The sequence below is a fragment of the Lathyrus oleraceus genome, chromosome 5 (assembly GCF_024323335.1).
Source record: "Lathyrus oleraceus cultivar Zhongwan6 chromosome 5, CAAS_Psat_ZW6_1.0, whole genome shotgun sequence".
Taxonomy (NCBI): Eukaryota; Viridiplantae; Streptophyta; class Magnoliopsida; order Fabales; family Fabaceae; genus Lathyrus; species Lathyrus oleraceus.
The window spans coordinates 168,884,289-168,898,501 of NC_066583.1; the positions used below are offsets into that span (position 1 = coordinate 168,884,289).

Here is a 14,213-nt window from a genome sequence, read left to right on the forward strand (position 1 = left end):
TTAGGACCAATCCAAAATGAAAAAAATATATAAATCATATATGTGAAGGGAGAGTAAGAATGTATTTTTAGTGTTTTGGTTTTAGAGTTCTATTGATTTATGAGATTAATTGTGATACATTGACAGTGTTTTAAATGTCTAAAATAAAAGTCAAATATTTCAAATAAATTAATGATTGTGATTAATTGATAATGTAAAAAGAATTTACACTGTCAATGTATATCAATTAAATTTTTGATTTATTTATTAAAAATACAATATGATATGATTATATTTTACAAAAATTAAATTTTAAATTAAATATAAAATTAAAAATAAATAATATGTTTAGACGCTGGTATATAATAATAATTCTCCGACCATTTGGAATTAATTGTAAGTTCTGCTCCTAGGGTTCTCTTTCGCATTCGAGATTTCACATTTGGGAAAATGGCCGGTTTACCTGCGAAGATCCGTATTCAACCCTCCGACGTCAAAGCCGCCGCCTTGTGGGGCGTTACCGCCGCCACCGGCGCTCTCTACCTTGTCCAGGTAATCATCTTTATTCTCCTTCCATATCTCAGATTCTCATTTTTTCTGTCTTTTCAAGGTTCCTTAGGAAGATTATTCCATGAAGAATTTGTTCGCTATACCTTGTTTGGATCCTTACGTTCGGCGAAGATCTGAAATTTCGCTGTCGATCCCCAATTATCTGTTTATTCTTATCAAAACTCATGTTTTACCTGCTTCATTCATGAAATCAATATTCTGTTTTTTTGTTTATTATCTTTTTGACCTTTGTTTATTGAAATGACCGATAATCAATGAAATTGACCTATCATTGTTGTTAGTTGAATCCACAATCACGTGCTGGAGAGTGGCTTTATGGCTTATTAGTTGCAATCATGTCATAAATGATAAATTTCACGAACACGTAGATCTGTTGTGCACATCACAATATTTGCTCCTGAATTTTGTGTCATAAAATTCTTTGGTGTTTGTTTGATATGCGTAATCAATGTCTTGTGCATTTTTATTTCATAGCTTTTGAACTTTTTGTTCTGCTTTATGGTGGACCAAACGTGTTTGGCATGGATGATTAATATCAGGTTTTGTTTGTCTGTGATGGTGATGGAATTCTTTTCTGTTGAAAGTTAGTATACTCCAAATTTCATTAAAAGTTGATTCATAAGATCTTTTGATAGGCGTCTCATTGAGTACATTTTTTGGTTAATTTGGCATAGTCATTGCCCCCCTGCTTCAATCACGAGGATGAAGAGTTAGTCTACTAGATATGGTTTATAAATGAAATGATCACAACTCTTTGATTCGGATATGTTTTAATGGAATTATTGCTGTATGTCACAAACTATGATGCTGTTTGTTTTTTGTCAACAAAACATGAGAGACTAGCTCCTTACTAGAAGTCTAGAACTGGAATTTCAAATCTGAAAAGATAATTCGGGTTATTCAGATTTGTCAGTCCTCTACCCCAAACCCTTAATGTCTATGGTTTACCTGGACTGTTATAGACTACTTACTATATCAAAATTCCTGGTTAAACCTTAAGCCCAAACATGACAATTGCCGAATTCAATCATATGAACCTGGTATCCGGCCCACATTTGAATGCTTAGTCCATCCTCTTTTTACTCAACATGCACTATTCCTTTCTAAGGGAAAAACAATCTGAGTTGGTGGTGAATCCACAAACCTGGGAAAAGGAACACAATCAGGGATAATTGCCAAAGAAACCACGGAAGGCTGATCTTCAAGCATAAAAGAGGACGGAAAGGGCAGAAAAGGGGTTAAGTTAATCATTGCTTAGAAAAAACACCCAGACTTTGATCACGGCACATCATAAGTGAGGTCTACTAATATTCCCCTACGGAGCACTGCCTGTCGTTCCCCCTTTGTACTCTCATATCTCCCCATCTTAACTTGTACCTCTCACTAATCTTTTTAAGCTCAGCATTTGGTCATGCTCTGGACATACCAACATGAAGATGCCTTTCCATTTTGTCTTCCTTACCCTTATGTGTCAACCCTCTATTTCCCATCCCTTTCCTTCTAGCATTTACCTTGGTCATAAGGGTCCAGCACTTAACTTCCATATCTGTATACACAAGGATAAAGCCAAAGGACTAGGGTAATGGCTCCGTCTTCAATGATCTTGAGGATGTTGCCACAATTTGGCTTAAACATCCTTCCTTTCTGGGCATAAATGGCTTTTAAATGAATTTCTCCACTTTTGTAATCTGTGTTGATATGTGTAACATTTTGCTTTTATTACGTCTTCATATGTGGTTTCTTGTTAAATCTCGGTGTAGTTCTAAACTTCTAATACATTTTTTATTGTTTAAATCACTTGCAGCCTTGGGGCTTTTTGAAGAAGACCTTCTTTGAGAAGCCAGAGCCTGAACAAAAATAAATTGAGAAGTGAGAAGAATAATTTGAATTTTTGGATCATGTTAATGACAGGTAGCTGAATAACAGTAGATTTATGTTGTTTTCTGCTGAGACATGTCGTCGTTTTGGATTTTAATTTTAATGTTGTCTACTGGTTGTTTTTACCAGAGATTTTGTCATGAATTATTTTACTTCGTCCTCCCATATCTTGAACGAGCCATAAATGTGTCAATTGTAATCCTTTACCAAGAATGATAATGCACAGGTATATTTGATCTATATATGATGACCATATTCACAGCTTGAAATACTTGATCTGCATACAAGAGCAGGCTCAATAGACGTAAGATATGTGTGATGTTTTAAAAAAAAATTATTCATACATGATAAATATGAGTTTAACAAATGATAATCAATCCTCTATTTCGTGAGATTGTAAATGATAATCATCATATATAACAGTGTAAAGGTTATTCTTAACTTGTACCTCTCACAAATTTACAGTGATAATGTTTCCGGATTAAGTTATAAACTTAACTTATTTTTAAATCCCCTGGATCCCAAGTGTGTTTCTCCCTAGATATTTTCTCTTTTAAGTTCTTTTTTTTAAATTCCTTCCCATACCAAAGGTGATCCGCTTTTAAAGTACTACTAGATTGCTTTGAGCTCTTGTCTCAAGTGCTTATTTAGTAGTTATTAAAAGCAATTTTTGTATATAAAGTTCAAAAGAAATCTTTACCGGACGTGGAAAGAATTTTTTACAAAAATAATCCACTTTTTTAAGAAAATTTCTAAAATATCCATGGTTTCAAAGAAATTCTCAAACTATTCCACTTTTAAGAGGAGTCGCCAATTGAATTGGAGACTCTTCTTAAAAATTGAATGGAGACGCGAATTGGATTGGCTAGGGCAGGTGCCCTAGCCAATTAGATTGGCGCCTCTGTGTAGGACTTAAGAGGAGGCGTCAATTCAATTGGAGTCTCAGTGTAAAATGCTATTTTTGTGTTATAAATAGATGTGTTGTGTGAGTCATTGTTCCACATCTCAAATAATCATTTGGCAATCATGTTTGGTGTTCGTCACCGATATGAAAAGGTGATTTATGCGAGAGACAAATCTCTGATGTTGTTATGGAATATCACTACGTTCGATCAACTGAAGAGGGAGTTGGTCGTTGGTTAGATGGGAAAATACCAGAAGGGGAAAAAATTAGAAGTATTGAGAGACTTGACAGTATCTTTGGTTGGGTGCGAATGAAGATTGATAAGGATGTTAGGGAAATGATGTTCGATCGAGACGACATCAATTTGATTGTTGTAATCAGTTAAAAATATTTCTATTTTCAGATAGCTTATTTTTTTTACTGATGTTTGTTGTGAACCTCGTTGTAACAAAAACTTAATGATATATAGTGATTGAATGTTACAGAAATACAATGTTACAAAAAGCTTAAGACCTAGATGATGCTCCTCGATTGGGACAGTTGTTCTTGTTGTGTCCTGGTTGACGACAGATACTACATAATCTTATCATTTTATCTGTGGAATCCATCTCTGTTCTGATACGTGTGTTGTTTGGCCTTCCTTTTTTCTTTCTACGCATCTTGTCATTATGTCAAACAATATCACCTTCATATGGAGGTCAGTAATCCTCCATTGGTATACCGAGAAGCTTTGATTATATACATTCATGACGGTGTCGGCCTTGTACACATCAGATAAATGGCTGTAAGCATCTTGACGAGTATAAGTGCATGCGACAATGACATGGGAGCAAGGTATACGGAAGACCTGGAATTTTCCACAATCGCACCAACTTCTGTTTAGTCTAACAGTGTGGGTTAAATTTGGTCTCCCCTCGTTGTGGTCCATTTTTTCCTGGACGCTGAAATTTTGCCTATGACGGTGAAAGACTATTACAGCGTGTGTGCTAGCTTTGATGCTCTCCTCTTTCATGACCTTCATGCAACACTCACTGAATACTTGCCCGAACATTAACACTGCACTCCATCTTTCACCTCTGGTTGCAAACGTAGAAGCCAACCTATAATAGATCGATCTTACCAAGGCAGTTATCGGCAGATTTCGAATTCCTTTGAATACCCCATTCATTCATTCCACAAGGTTTGTTGTCATGTGGCCCCATCGACAACCTCTGTCAAATGCCCTTGTCCACTGCTCTACTGGTATGTTATTTAGCCATCTCCATGCGTCTTCATTAGACTGTCTAATTTCATCACGATAATATTGAAATGACAGCTGACTTAGAGCATACCCAACATTCACCGCCTTCTTGCGAAGATTCTTATCTTTTATAGCACACATGAAGTTTTGTGCAATGTGTCTGATGCAATAGACATGGGTAGAAGGAGGATCATGTCATCCGTTGTCATGGTTGTTGTAGGCACTCTCAATGGCGGCATGTCTATCAGAAATCAAAGAGAGATTGGCTTATGGAGCCACATGCATTCTGAGATGTCGAAGAAAGAAACCCCATCCACCAGTCGTTTCACCTTCAACAAGAGCAAAGGCAATGGGAAAGACATTGTTGTTGTCGTCTTGTGCAACCGCCATGAGTAAAGTACCCTTGTATTTGTCGTATAACCAAGTGCCATCAATTTGAATAATAGGTTTGCAGAATGCGAAACCTTTGATGCACGGGTCAAATGCCCAAAAGAGACGGTGAAAGATTCTATTACCTGTAGCACATGTTCCGTCAGGCATCATCGCTGGCAATGTCTCCATAATTGCCACAGTTCCTAGGACATATGTTTTTAGTGTCCATAAAAATCGTGGCAATTCCTTGTATGAATCCTCCCAGTTGCCGAAAACTTGTTCAACAGCCTTTGTCCTCGCAATCCAGGCTTTCTTGTAAGATGAAGTATAATTATATGTTGTTTTGATATGGGATATAATTATACTCACCTTCACTGGTGGGTCTTTATTAACCAACGGCAGAATGTCTTGACATATCAACGCTGCGCTTAGTTTACGGTGATCTTGTTCTACGTCAGTTGTAATTCAACTATGAGGTGGGTCTATTGAAGCGATCTCCCAAGAGTCGTTTTTCTTTTTGTAAGACGCAGCCAAACGAAACTTACAAAGCATGTTACAACATTCGATAACATACCTTCTAGAATCAGTGCATTTCACTATAAAATCAGCAGAGTTGTTCATGTGGAATTTTTTGATAGCCAGAACACATTCTTCTTTGGTACGAAACATGTCTCCCACCTTTAATTCGCCTTCTGATCTCGGATACGGATTATAGAAAACACTGTTGGATGTTTCATCGTCGTGCAGATCCATATTTGTCATATGTTGAGGCGGGTTGTAAACATGACTAGGAGGTATTGGTGGTGGTTGATCATCATCTTCATCGTCGTTGTTCAACATGTGATCAACCTGTATCTCAATCTCCTCTTCTTCATCAACGACGTTCACTTCTGCTTCTGCTTCTGGCCATTCATCTAACCATTGTGGATCAAATTCACCAGATTCATCCTGATTGGTTAGTTGAGACTGTTGAGATGGTATACATGGTTGAAGAGTAATGTACAATTCAATACAGTTGCAGCCTGAATGTTCATGACTAACAAACATGTATTCAACATCTTCATCGTCTCGTACCTTAAGGGGGAAATACTTGCATTGACTATTCTAAAAAAATATTGGATTTTGATATGTGATCTTTGACACAATACCCGATCCTATATAGGATTGTATTATTTTTTTCAAATGCAAGAAGGTTGCATTTCTCTTGATCGTGAGTATAATGGTATCGGTGTTTCGAAAACAAAAACCATATAGCTCAGACTCGTATGTTTCACCGTTGCAGTGAACATTGACACTATATAATGATGAAGATGACATTGTGTAGATGAAAACTATTTTCTTACTGCAGATGGATGTGAGTGAAGTGTCTTGGATGTTGATAGTAAGACACTTAAATAGAGGAGTGAAGTGTCTCACATGCTAGCTAGTTCGAAGTGGCGTATCGCACATGCAAGCTACTCCGAAGTGACGTGTCGCACATGCAAGCTACTCCGAAATGATGTGTCAACCATGCAAGCTACTAAGAAGTGGAATGTTCAGCATGCAAGAGAGATGACAGCCACATGTCAGACATGCAGACACACACTCCAAATGAATTGGCGCCTCCACTCATTCCTTGCACATGGGCGCCAATTCAAGTGGAGACGCCTTATCAAAGCATGCATTCAGACCTCGAAACCAAGTAATCAGACCTAGGTCTTGCATGCATGTCCCTATGGAGGTGCCAATTTGAACGGCGACCCCTCTTAAAGGTTGTACATGGTCGCCAATTCAAGTGGAGACACCATGCAAGCATAACTTTTCATGCTCCCATCCAGTTGCCTATAAATACATCCACTCCATCAACACTTCTTCCACACCATCACTCTCATTACTTCTTCTACAATACTTCTTCTACAATTTCATATGCAATAACTTCTTGTAGTTTCATCTACACCAACCCCCCGACAAAATGTCTATCCTCACAATGGGCGAATCACATAGAGGAACGGTTGCAAACATCGCAACATATGTAAGTTTTTTCTTTTGTTAACTTTTTATCTTTCATCTTCACCAACCCCCTTTTATTTTAACATACCAACTTAGTCAAGTTTTTTGCTCTTTCTTTTATAGGATGTATCAAGGTTCCGAACTCGGGTCGACGAATATGTCCATGTGGACCCGATGATTCAACCTTATGTTGAACTCGTCGGTTTTGGTCATATAAGCAAGATTTTATCTTGGTCCGTAGATAGCAAATTCATTCTAGTTTTATGCGAAAGATGGAGATCAGAGACACACACATTTTGGTTCCCAACCGGTGAGTGTACCGTGACGTTAGAAGACGTCTACATGCTTTTGGGACTACCCATTGAAGGTAAGGTTGTTAATGGTAAAACCAACTATGCGAATTCAATTTGCATGGATCTCTTGAAGACTGATTTGTTAGATGATAACGCAAGAGGTCAAGGTATACTACTTTCATGCCTTAAGTCGTACTATAATAGTTTATACTTAGATGAGCATTCTACCGAAGATGCTCAAATAATAAAAATTAGGTGTTACATTATGCTGTTAATTGGCTCGTTTTTATTTCCCGAAGGTAGTGGTTCTAGCATGCATATTATGTATTTACCTTTACTTAGACATGTAAATAGAATAGGAAGTTACAGTTGGGGATCTGCTTGTCTAGCCTATCTCTATAGCTCCTTGTGCAAAAACTCACACAAAGACACATCTACATTTTCTGGATGTGCTGTTTTGCTACAAACATGGGGTTGGTCAAGACTACCGTCCCTAGCACCCGTCAACAACAACCCTTTCACATTTATGTATGCACAAAAGTAAGTTGTTTAAATTCTTATATCTTTACTTACTTCTTTAAAGATTATTATCTCTAACTAATATTTTTTGACTTTTTCGTGTAGATGGTCTGCACGTGGTATGAGTTACAACAGATGTCCAAGACACTGTATTACTCAGTATCGCAACCTGTTGGATCACCTTCGACTGACAGACGTAAGGAAAATAACTTAATTATTTCGTTATATTTTGTTAACTTCTTCTACCTTGACTATAATCCAATCTTCTTTTACATTTCAGTGTTGGTGTAAGCCCTAGAGGCCAATACTTTTTGGTACTTGTATCGAATTATTTATTAATAATAAAAGGCTCTTTCTTTATTATGGTTGATTAATAAAGTCCCTGGAATAGATAGTCCGTTTAATGTATTTAGTGTGACTTAATCATGAGAACACATTAAACATAAGGACACTATTCCTAAAGTATCCGTAGTCGAGCTTTAGTGTGAAGTGGGATAACATTAAAGCATTAAGACTATTATGTTTGTAGACTGATGATCACATCTCATGGATCATAGATAAAGAGTTATCAAGTCTTAAACATAGGTATGAATATTAGGAGTAATATTTATACTGGATTGACCCGCTATGAGAATACTATATAGAACGTTATGCAAAGTGTCATAAGTTATTCTCATGGTGATAATAGTGTATTCCACTCTTCGACCTGAAACCACTATGGATCCTAGATGTAGAGTCGAGTGCTTTATTGCTGATCCAACGTTGTCCGTAACTGGATAACCATAAAGACAGTTGATGGGTACTCCACAAAGCATGTTGAGGGACATGAGTGACCTAGATGGAATTTGCCCATCCTGCATAACAGGATAAATGTCTATGGGCCCAATATTGAACTGGACAAGGATGACACGGTCTATGCCTTGTGTTCAATATAGACATAAGGGCAAAAGGGTAATTATACACATAATTATTATCACAGAAGGTTTTGTCAGATCACTTGACATTTTCGTGTCTTGGGTAGCAGTGATGTGTTGCTAGATACCGCTCACTGTTTATTATGTTAAATGCGTGATTTAATATAATTGCCAACGTCACGAAAACCTACAGGGTCACACACAAAGGACGGATTGATGAGAGATAGAGTAACTAAGGAATACCGTAAGGTACGGTGCCCTTAAGTGAGTTATAGAACATCGTAAGGTACGGTGTACTTGAGTAGAATACGAAATATGGTAAGGTACCATGGACTTAAGTGATTTTGGGCATATTATAAGATATGGGCCAAAATACACTTAAGTGGGCTTTTTAGCTTGAAGCCCACACAAGTGGTTCTATAAATAGAACCCTTGTGCAGAAGCATTCATTGCGGTTGCATTATTTTCGTTTTCTCTCACTCTCTCTCTCTCACTCAAAGCCTTCATTCGTACCAGCTAGCACTGAGATTGAAGGAACCCGTTCGTGTGGACTGAGTAGAGACGTTGTCATTGTTCAACGTTCGTGATCGCTTCGTGGATTTGCATCAAAAGTTTTGATTGTCACAAGAGATCTGCACTAAAGGTTTCAACCGTCACAAGAGGTAAATATTCTATCACTGATCATGACCATTCGTAAGGATCTCTAAAGGAGAAATTTTAATTTCCGCTGCGTTTTGGACCGCAAATTCTCCTTCAGTGGTATCAGAGCCACTTACGTAACCATGACAGCAAACACCTCTAACAACATCTTGCGATCAATCCTTGACAAGGAAAAATTGTCTGGGACAAATTTTCTGGATTGGCACCGAAACCTGAGGATTGTCCTCAAACATGATAAAAAGTTGTATGTCTTGGAGACACCTATTCCTGAAGAGGAACCTCCTAGTTCTGCACCTAAGGCAGAAAGAGATGCTTATAAGAAGCATGTCGATGATGCCAATGAAACTGCTTGTCTCATGCTGGCTACCATGAACTCAGAATTGCAAAAGCAACATGAGAACATGTCAGCGTTCGATATGATCGAACACCTGAAGTTGCTCTATCAAGAGCAAGCAAGGCATGAGAGGTTTGAAGTTTCAAAAGCCCTTTTCCAAAGCAAGTTAGCAGAGGGAGCCCCTGTAGGTCCCCATGTACTCAAGATGATTGGGTATGTGGAAAACCTTGAGAGATTGGGTTTTCCCCTCGAAAAGGAACTTGCAACTGATTTGATCTTGCAATCGTTGCCAGGTAGTTTCAGTCAATTTGTCCTAAATTTCAATATGATTGATATGGACAAATCTCTTCCTGAACTGCTCGCCATGTTAAGAACTGCCGAGCAGAATCTGAAGTCAAAAGGGAAGTCCATTCTGATGATCGGAAATGGAAAGAGACAGAACAAAAGGCCCACTAAGCAGGGTGATAAAGGGAAGGGCAAGGAAGTTGTCAAACCCAAACCCACCGTTGCTGCTTTGAAGCCTAATGGAGGCATAGCAAAAGAAGGCACCTGCTTCCATTGCGGTAAGACCGGACACTGGAAGAGAAACTGCCCAAAGTACCTGGAAGATAAGAAAAATGGAGTAGAGACTTCAACTTCAGGTATTTTTGTTATTAATTCATCTACTTCTGCATCATGGGTATTAGATACTGGATGCGGTTCTCACACTTGTACAAATGTGCAGGGGCTGAAAGGGAGTAGAGATTTGGCAAAAGGTGAAGTTGACCTACGAGTTGGCAATGGAGCAAAGGTTGCTACTTTAGCCGTAGGATCTTATTAACTTTACCTAGTGGTTTTATAATTCAGTTAGAGAACTGTTATTATGTATCTGCAATTAGCAGGAATATTATTTCCATTTCTTGTTTGGACAAGTTTGGTTTTTCATTTATAATAAAGAACAATTGTTGCTCAATTTATTTGAATGATATATTCTATGCTACTGCACAAATGAGCAATGGACTATATGTCCTTGATCTCATAATGCCAACTTATAACATTAATACTAAAAGGATGAAACCTAATGAGTTAAATCCATGATGAGTCGCGCTGATCTTCCAAACTCCATTTGCGGACATGCACTATTGACAACAGCTTACACACTTAACCGTGTTCCATCCAAAAGGTTGATAAGACACCATATGAGATATGGAGTGGTAAGAGACCACATATGTCTTACATGAAGATTTGGGGTTGCGAAGTTTATGTGAAACGACAAATTTCAACTAAGCTTGAGTCCAAATCTGACAAATGCTTATTTGTGGGGTATCCTAAAAGAAACAAGAGGATATCATTTCTACAATCCTTCTGAGGGCAAAGTGTTTGTCGCTCGAACTTGAGTTTTCCTAGAAAGGGATTTTAATTCCAAAGGAATCAGTGGGAGGAAAGTAAAACTTGAAGAAATTCAAGAATCACAAAGTATCGATACACCTATGGAGGAATTAGAGCAGGAAACACAAGTAGTTGTGTAAGAGTAATCTGCTCAAGTAGGACAAGAACAGCGTAGGTCAGGCAGGATACGTCACCTACCTGAGATATATGGATCAAGGTGATGTATTACTCATGGATCAGGATGAGCCTGTGACCTACTCATGGAATCTTAGTTTTGATGAAATAGTAAAACAATATGGATTCATCAAGAACGAAGATGAGCCTTGTGTCTACAAGAAGGTTAGTGGGAGCATGATCGTATTCCTGGTATTATATGTAGATGACATATTACTCATTGGAAACGATATCCCTGCCCTGCAACAAGTAAAGTCTTGGTTGGGGAAATGCTTTTCTATGAAGGACCTAGGTGAAGCAGCCTATATATTAGGAATTAGAATCTATAGAGATAGATCATAAAATGCTCGGCCTGAGTCAGAGTACATAGACAAGGTGCTGAGACGCTTTAATATGAATGATTCCAATGGTTATGTGTTTTGCTTAAATGGTGGCGCTGTGAGCTTGAAAAGTTCAAAGCAAGATACAGTTGTTGATTCTACAACCAAGACCGAGTATATGCTGCCTCAAGTGCAGCAAAGGAAGCTGTTTGGATCAGGAAGTTCATTAGTGAACTTGGCATAGTCCTTAGCATTGTGGATCCCATTGGTCTCTATTATGATAACAATGGTGCTATCGCACAGGCGAAGGAGTCTAGATCTCACCAACGATCCAAACACATACTTAGGCGTTGTGTGAAAATATGTAAAGTACCTACACTTGACAATATAGCTGACACACTGACAAAGCCTCTTGCGCAGCAGAAGCATGATGGCCATACTAGATCAATGGGCATAGGGGTATGCCTGATTGGCTCTAGTGCTAGTGGGAGATTGTTGGTGTAAGCCCTAGAGGCCAATACTTTTTGGTACTTGTATCGAATTATTTATTAATAATAAAAGGCTCTTTCTTTATTATGGTTGATTAATAAAGTCCCTGGAATAGATAGTCCGTTTAATGTATTTAGTGTGACTTAATCATGAGAACACATTAAACATAAGGACACTATTCTTAAAGTATCCGTAGTCGAGCTTTAGTGTGAAGTGGGATAACATTAAAGCATTAAGACTATTATGTTTGTAGACTGATGATCACATCTCATGGATCATAGATAAAGAGTTATCAAGTCTTAAACATAGGTATGAATATTAGGAGTAATATTTATACTGGATTGACCCGCTATGAGAATACTATATAGAACGTTATGCAAAGTGTCATAAGTTATTCTCATGGTGATAATAGTGTATTCCACTCTTCGACCTGAAACCACTATGGATCCTAGATGTAGAGTCGAGTGCTTTATTGCTGATCCAACGTTGTCCGTAACTGGATAACCATAAAGACAGTTGATGGGTACTCCACAAAGCATGTTGAGGGACATGAGTGACCTAGATGGAATTTGCCCATCCTGCATAACAGGATAAATGTCTATGGGCCCAATATTGAACTGGACAAGGATGACACGGTCTATGCCTTGTGTTCAATATAGACATAAGGGCAAAAGGGTAATTATACACATAATTATTATCACAGAAGGTTTTGTCAGATCACTTGACATTTTCGTGTCTTGGGTAGCAGTGATGTGTTGCTAGATACCGCTCACTGTTTATTATGTTAAATGCGTGATTTAATATAATTGCCAACGTCACGAAAACCTACAGGGTCACACACAAAGGACGGATTGATGAGAGATAGAGTAACTAAGGAATACCGTAAGGTACGGTGCCCTTAAGTGAGTTATAGAACATCGTAAGGTACGGTGTACTTGAGTAGAATACGAAATATGGTAAGGTACCATGGGCTTAAGTGATTTTGGGCATATTATAAGATATGGGCCAAATTACACTTAAGTGGGCTTTTTAGCTTGAAGCCCACACAAGTGGTTCTATAAATAGAACCCTTGTGCAGAAGCATTCATTGCGGTTGCATTATTTTCGTTTTCTCTCACTCTCTCTCTCTCACTCAAAGCCTTCATTCGTACCAGCTAGCACTGAGATTGAAGGAACCCGTTCGTGTGGACTGAGTAGAGACGTTGTCATCGTTCAACGTTCGTGATCGCTTCGTGGATTTGCATCAAAAGTTTTGATTGTCACAAGAGATCTGCACCAAAGGTTTCAACCGTCACAAGAGGTAAATATTCTATCACTGATCATGACCATTCGTAAGGATCTCTAAAGGAGAAATTTTAATTTCCGCTGCGTTTTGGACCGCAAATTCTCCTTCATTCAGTTCATTTGGCGTCCATACCTTAATTTGGATCATGACCATCAAGTCAACGCTGAAGACGCGGTCGTATGGACTGCATGCACACCGATAATACGATTCACAACTGTGGAGATGCACAACAGTGATCGTGTGAAGCTGCAGTTCGGTATGCCCTAAAATATCCCAGATCCCCCAACTAGCCTAGGAGAATGGCATCTGCACAAAGTTAACGACCAATGGAACTTCAATCCATGGCAAAGCTTCGCAAGATCGAAGTGTCGCAAATGGAAGCACTGTCATGACCATGTGTTAACTGACGCAGTCATGCCAACTGAAGAAAAACCAAGTCGTACTTATATGGCTTGGTACAAATCGGTTGGTTTTCAGTTCATCGTCGAGGATATGTACTTGTACGACCCACGCCAGATGGCTTACACATCTGACACCTCAACATCAAACCCCCAACAACAGTGTCAGACCGGATACACACAACTCCATGTCCGTCAAACATTCCGTTCAACCAACACACAAACATACAACCAAAACATTACATACACCCAACCCCAATACCAAGAGCATACCACATACCACCACCAACAAATTGACCATCAACCTGAGACTCAACATCACTTCGCACCCACCCCATCACCCTACCAAAGTCGCCTAAGCCAGAACACCCAACGATCATTCAACACCAACCGCCTCTCCTCCTACCGTAGCCAAGAAACCCAAACCTCACAAAACCAAAACATCCAACAACCTTATCTCTACCAAACACCCCAACAACCTTTCCAACCTTTCCTCGATGCATCGTTCACACCCATGTCTCCCTTCA

The 14,213-nt window shown here is 38.7% G+C and overlaps 2 protein-coding genes across 2 annotated transcripts; one reads left to right on the forward strand and one right to left on the reverse strand.

Annotated features, from left to right (window-relative positions):
• Positions 1–392: 392 nt before the first annotated feature.
• On the reverse strand, positions 393–2,917 carry LOC127080836 (uncharacterized). Its single transcript, XM_051021126.1, has 2 exons — positions 2,348–2,917; positions 393–522 (listed from the first exon to the last, which is right to left on the reverse strand). The coding sequence occupies exons 1-2, from the start codon at positions 2,447–2,449 to the stop codon at positions 439–441; spliced, it is 186 nt and encodes a 61-aa protein (XP_050877083.1). The 5' UTR covers positions 2,450–2,917; the 3' UTR covers positions 393–438.
• A 3,284-nt stretch (positions 2,918–6,201) lies between these two features.
• On the forward strand, positions 6,202–8,036 carry LOC127080837 (protein MAIN-LIKE 2-like). Its single transcript, XM_051021127.1, has 2 exons — positions 6,202–7,765; positions 7,850–8,036. The coding sequence occupies exons 1-2, from the start codon at positions 7,107–7,109 to the stop codon at positions 7,956–7,958; spliced, it is 768 nt and encodes a 255-aa protein (XP_050877084.1). The 5' UTR covers positions 6,202–7,106; the 3' UTR covers positions 7,959–8,036.
• The last annotated feature ends 6,177 nt before the right edge of the window (positions 8,037–14,213 follow it).

Excerpts from the sequence above, each read along its gene's own strand:
- LOC127080836 (XM_051021126.1), bottom strand. The coding sequence starts at position 2,449 with ATGATCCAAAAATTCAAATTATTCTTCTCACTTCTCAATTTATTTTTG. Across the intron at positions 523-2,347 it reads AAAAAGCCCCAAGGCTGCAA|GTAGAGAGCGCCGGTGGCGG; the intron begins GTGATTTAAACA and ends TACCTGGACAAG.
- LOC127080837 (XM_051021127.1), top strand. The coding sequence starts at position 7,107 with ATGATTCAACCTTATGTTGAACTCGTCGGTTTTGGTCATATAAGCAAG. Across the intron at positions 7,766-7,849 it reads ACATTTATGTATGCACAAAA|ATGGTCTGCACGTGGTATGA; the intron begins GTAAGTTGTTTA and ends TTTTTCGTGTAG.